The 5,514-nt window shown below is 38.0% G+C and overlaps 1 protein-coding gene across 2 annotated transcripts; it reads left to right on the top strand.

Moving 5' to 3' along the window:
- The first annotated feature begins 334 nt into the window (after window positions 1-334).
- On the top strand, window positions 335-4,672 carry LOC104596996 (microtubule-associated futsch-like protein). Of its 2 annotated transcripts, XR_016083650.1 has the most exons (7): window positions 335-493; window positions 601-697; window positions 1,883-2,240; window positions 2,822-3,293; window positions 3,730-3,788; window positions 3,912-4,127; window positions 4,285-4,672. XR_016083650.1 is itself a non-coding variant. In XM_010258356.3 (6 exons), the coding sequence occupies exons 1-6, from the start codon at window positions 460-462 to the stop codon at window positions 4,330-4,332; spliced, it is 1,068 nt and encodes a 355-aa protein (XP_010256658.1). In that variant the 5' UTR covers window positions 335-459; the 3' UTR covers window positions 4,333-4,672. The 2 variants fall into 2 exon arrangements, 1 of the variants encoding a protein (XP_010256658.1); XM_010258356.3 differs by lacking the exon at window positions 3,912-4,127.
- The last annotated feature ends 842 nt before the right edge of the window (window positions 4,673-5,514 follow it).

Here is a 5,514-nt window from a genome sequence, read left to right as displayed (position 1 = left end):
CTATCCCGCCATGACCCATACATGACCTTAGCACATCACATGAGCGATTATAAAACGATAGATGATACATGGTTTGGTTTGAACTTTGAACTTCGGATTTGAAATTCGAAATAGCGAACCGACTAAAGTGGGGCCCAAGACGCGGGAGGCGTTCAACAATCAACAACAGACGGGTCACAGTCACAGCCACAGCACAGCTTCCCTGGCACTGCTCTCTGATTTATTTATATGATCTTAACCTGCTGATTTTAATCGTTTTCGACCGTTAAACATCTTTATTTTGAGTTTGGGCTCCAGATATTTCTTTATATTTTCCCGCCCAAACTCCACTTGGCAAGAACTCCGCTTTCCTCTTCTCCCTCTCCCCCCACTATATAAACTATCCGCTCCTCTTTTGCACATTCAGCCTGTTCAGTTCTGTTTCTGCATTTCCTTTTGTCTATCATCCGGCCATAAAGCATGGACTCCATTAAGGAACAATCTTCTGCTTCTGGTAACATCCCTGCCTAATTTTTATTATCTTTCTCTCTTTCCTTTCTCCCTTTTTTATATGCACATGATCTGAAACATTCTCTGCTTTGGATTTCTCATCAAATGCAGCAAGATCCAAACTTCGATATCCACTACGATCTTCGATTAAACCCAAGGATGATAAACCAGCCATGGCGGATGTGTCGTCCTCTTCTGCCTCTAAGAGGTTTTCTTTCCTTCCCCCTCTTCTTTGATCTGCTATTTTATTGCCTACGTAGTTCATCAACTTACTTGATGTGATAGTGTTATTATGCGTCCAATAAAAAAATTTGATGGTTATCGAAGTTTTGTCATGAATCACGCATATCTCTATTCTTTACCATTAGCAGTAGATTAATTCTTGAAGAAAATTATCCTCCGATATCTTTTGCTTTTAGTTTTTTTAATGAAGCACTGAAATGAAATTTCTGTAATTTTTCCACCAGCATCAAAGAGACATTACTAAAATTATCATTATTTCCAAATTCAAGAAAGCAAATCTGCAGGAATATCTCGTTTATTTATGAGCATTTTCTGTAGTTTGACAAGTGAAACTGCTGCAATGGTTAAATACAGATTTATGAGCCCCAACATTTATGAGCCCGCAGCATGGAACTACCACAATGGGTCCCCATGCCAGTTCTGGTGCTCATTCAGGTTGTTTTGAATCATTCCAATTTTTTTTCCCCATGCCAGGAATATCTCATTAAGGTTGTTTATGAGCCCGCAGCATGGAACTAATACCGTGTAATTAACATCATTTGCTTTGCTTAATGACGATATTCTCGAAAGCCAGATTGAATATTGTAGGGTCACCTGGTCCTACTGGAAATAACTCGGACTGAAGGAGTTAATTAGGCAGCTTATTATCTCTTGCACACCTCGATTTAATCTCCAATTAAATCTAGTCGTATGCATATTATTGGGATTTAAGCTTCTTCTAACCAAATGCTACTTGTTGATAATAATATGATAAAAGTTCTAAATCTGGATATTTTGATAGAAGTCAAAGAAATTAAGCTAGTAATACAAGTTTAGAAAATGTTTTGTAATGTTCGGAATCTGTTTCCAAGTTTCACGAGGGAATGGGACTAATTGGAAGGAGGAAATGCTTTTCCCTCTTTACATATTGTATTTTCTAAGAATACTTCTAGAAACATATTTCAGTAGTTTAATAGTTATTATCAATTAAAAAAATGACCAAAATGTAGGGTTGAATTCCTATCAAGCTATCACCATTGCAAGTTGAATGCACTACTCTGTCCATGTGCATATTTCTTCCTAATCTGAACTCACACCCTTCAGGGCAAGCGACCATATTTTAATGGAAATACATATTTAACCGATGTTGAACGACATTTCTTATTTTCAGGGGGAGGCCTGCGTCGAATGTAAGCAAAAGCGTTAGTGTTCTTGATCTCTCTGGAAAGGACAAGTATGCCAAGCCACCTAGAAGGCTCTCTATTCCTGCCAAGTCTACTGCCAGCCCGCTTCCAAGACCAGCTGGCACCATAACTCCAATATCCGAAAATAGAGCAAAGAGGCCTGCCAATGGTCAACGGAAGAGTGAAACACCGGTTTCTGATGCATCCAAATCACTGAACCGCCGGAAATTCAGTGTTTTATCCTCAGCATCATATTGGTTATCGCAGATTAAGCTCTCTGAATCTGCTTCTAAGCACTCCATTTCACTTGCATTCTTTAAGCTTGGCCTAGAGGCTGGATGTGAGGTACGTTTGATGGATATCTGCCTAGACGAATCCCACATGTGTAGATAAATAACCACATTTTGATGCACCATGTGCTAAATATTGTTTCATTTAGTAGACATGTCCTCGAATCTGCATTTGTGCTTCATGAAGTATGTCTATGCATGGCAAGTATACATTTCCGTAACTTGAATCATACAGGAAGTGAAGATAACCCCAGTTAGTTGACTGTCCTGTATCACACTCGGCTCTTTGTCTTTGATTGAATACATTTTGAATTTTGTTTAATACATTTAGTTCTTAAATGCGTTTGCTTGGGTAATCAAATACCTATTATCTGTACACATTTATACATATGCATAGGTATAAATATGTACCTATACCTAATGATTGATTGATTGGCCGATTGAATAGCTAAATGAACTAGGAGGACAATAACAGTAGTAGCTATGGTCTCCCTTGTTATCCTTTATATAAGTGCATGATGTTAACTCTCAGTTGTCTATAAATAGCCTACTTGTTTTAGATAGTCTTATGCATATCGAAAAGTGAAAGAACAAAAAGCTAATTTAACCGTTTATGATTTTGTGTCCAACTTTTAGCCTCTGCAGCGATTGCGGGAAGAGCTGAAAGCCTATGTACGTCGACACAACCTTGGAGAACTTGAAGAACTTGCAAAAGAATTGCTTAAAATCTATAACATCATGGAAGATTTAGAGCAGTTGCAGATTTCAGAGACCATTTCTCAAGTGCCAGAAGAGAGTTCTCGATCCTCTGATGAAGATGTTCATAGCTATGCTTCTAGTACAGAACCTAGGAAATTAAGGCTCATGTCCTTGAACTCTGAAAGTACTCAAGCTGCCAAAGTAAAAGAAACTGGCAAGGACGGTTCTCGTAAAAAAATTGCTGCTTCCAAGAACAGGGTATCGTTGAATAGAAATTCCACAAATGCGAAATCTGTTACAGATATTGGTAGTGACAACATACAAAAGAAATCTCAGAGGCTAACTGGGCAATCATCTAAGAAGGAAAAGGATATCAAGAATCAAGGAAAGACCGCTTCTGGTGAAAAAGGTAAAATAGAAGACAATTATTTCTTGTTAGCATCTGGATTTAGACTCTTGAGCACATAATGTAGATGCTTGTCAAATGGTAGTTACAATGCCAGTGCTAAAGTTGCACTAGCTGAATCTGAATGATTTCTGAGCATATGAGATGCTTAATCTTTTTGTGGCATCCTTTCCATTGTCAGACAAAGTAAATTTGGGTGGTTTAAATCATCCAGTTGTGCTGATGCAGGGCCCTTATCCTTATGATAAGTGATAACATTGGGCCCTTATTTGCTTTGCCCACTCATATTTGTGCTTGAGACAGAACTGTTTTGCATTTTTAGATTGGCTTTTGAATCATGGCTGTTTGAATTTGCTCGATGACCTGCTTAAGATGGTGGTGACAATGATGATTAATCAATCAATTTGGGTAATAATTTTTACTTCTATTCTTTTTCCAGCCCTTTCTGGACCTATCGGCGGCGTTGAGGAGACATCGCAAGAAGACAAAGAAAACATGGTAAAGTGACCAAATTTCAAATATGTGGTAATAAAAACCCTCTAGACTGCACAACTGTGAAGGAGTTGTGCAAATTAGAAGTTTGCTCAAATCCTTTAGACTCAGAATCTTAAACATGTGCAGGTGATCCGTTTGTTGCTCACATGGTGAACAAACTCTAGGGCTTCCTATGGACCTAGGGATTGGTGAACCTAAATCGTTTTCTCTGACCAATCTGAGTCCTTGCCATTCAGCATGTGATCTGGATTTCTCGGCACAGGTGTCCTTCAAAGTCGGATCACATGGTCAACAGCCAGGGGCCATGGTCTTAGAAGAAGCATCAAGTTCACATGAGGAACAGCTAGGACTCACCATACTTATCATAGGATTCATAGCTTAGCATATATGATTGTTCTACCTGTATTTGATATCATCATTAATAAATCTGCAAAATTCTTTTTGTATTTACACTATGCATTTTGCATGGCTCTAATATTTAATTCCGTTGTCTTTGTAGGATGCCGAACAACACATGGAGGAGATCAGCTTGAGTGAAGTAGCATAGAAGAAACTGCATCAGAAAACTTGAGTTAATACAAAAGTTTGTCTTTTCTTAATGGGAGTTTGTCTTCAGGTTTTTTTAGTGGGGACTTTTCCTTTGTAAAGAAAGAGTTGGGTTAAGTATTCAGCTTTGGGTGTGAATTGTGAAAGCCATTTTTCTTCCTTTTTTCATTCTTTTTTGTTGGTGGATAAATCAGTATTATTTTGCTTTTGTTTACCATACTTCTGGTGTGGTTGCACATTTATGGCATTGTTAAATATATATTATTGTCTGTTTTAGTCAATAATTGTGATTCTGTTTTAGTCAATAATTGTTAAATATATATTATTGGCATTGTTAAATATATATTATTGTCTTATGTGTGCAATCATAATAAGTTAGGTTAATCTCTATCTATAATGCCGAGTTGAACCATATGGAGAGGTTTGGTGAGTTTTCAACATCGGTTGAAACTGACTTGAGTGATTTATTGTCAACAGAATGACGTACTGATACAAACAATATTGTGTGACAATCGATAACATTCCATGAAGAAGCACGGAGAGAGTAGAATCAGCTCGATATTAGATTTGGGAGGGCATTCTGATTTTATGTGTGCAATCATAATAAGTTAGGTTAATCTCTATCTATAATGCCGAGTTGAACCATATGGAGAGGTTTGGTGAGTTTTCAACATCGGTTGAAACTGACTTGAGTGATTTATTGTCAACAGAATGACGTACTGATACAAACAATATTGTGTGACAATCGATAACCTTCCTTGAAGAAGCACGGAGAGAGTAGAATCAGCTCGATATTAGATTTGGGAGGGCATTCTGATTCTACAAACAAATGTCCTGATGCGAATAGTAGATCGTCATGCATTCTTTGTCCCATACCAAGAAAGGGTTGCCAATATGAGTGTTTCACCGTCTTTCAATCTTGTCTTTATACGAAGCTGACCCTCAAAGTCGTTGCCATTAATTTAATAGTCACAGTCTTAAGTCGAGATTCACTGTAGCCTGTAGTGAGAAGTTGATTGTCCCGAAACAACACAATTTCAATATTGTCCATCATATTCATCTGTTACATAGTACAAGAGCAGTGCAGATCAGAATCAGATAGTGCTCACCGAGTGTGCTTGCAGGGATGTGGCTACTAGATCCGGACTTCCGACACACGTACTTGTACAAGCCTACAACTATA

Source organism: Nelumbo nucifera, chromosome 3, assembly GCF_055504915.1.
Source record: "Nelumbo nucifera cultivar China Antique chromosome 3, China Antique-T2T, whole genome shotgun sequence".
Lineage (NCBI taxonomy): Eukaryota > Viridiplantae > Streptophyta > Magnoliopsida > Proteales > Nelumbonaceae > Nelumbo > Nelumbo nucifera.
The sequence above is the reverse complement of the archived record's forward strand: the minus strand, read 5'-3'. Positions and strand labels throughout refer to the sequence as shown.

Bases quoted from the DNA above. Each gene is read 5' to 3' on its own strand.
- LOC104596996 (XM_010258356.3), top strand. From the start codon at position 460: ATGGACTCCATTAAGGAACAATCTTCTGCTTCTG. The intron at 2,241-2,821 runs GTACGTTTGATG...TCCAACTTTTAG, and splicing joins GCCTAGAGGCTGGATGTGAG to CCTCTGCAGCGATTGCGGGA. The intron at 3,294-3,729 runs GTAAAATAGAAG...TTCTTTTTCCAG, and splicing joins GACCGCTTCTGGTGAAAAAG to CCCTTTCTGGACCTATCGGC.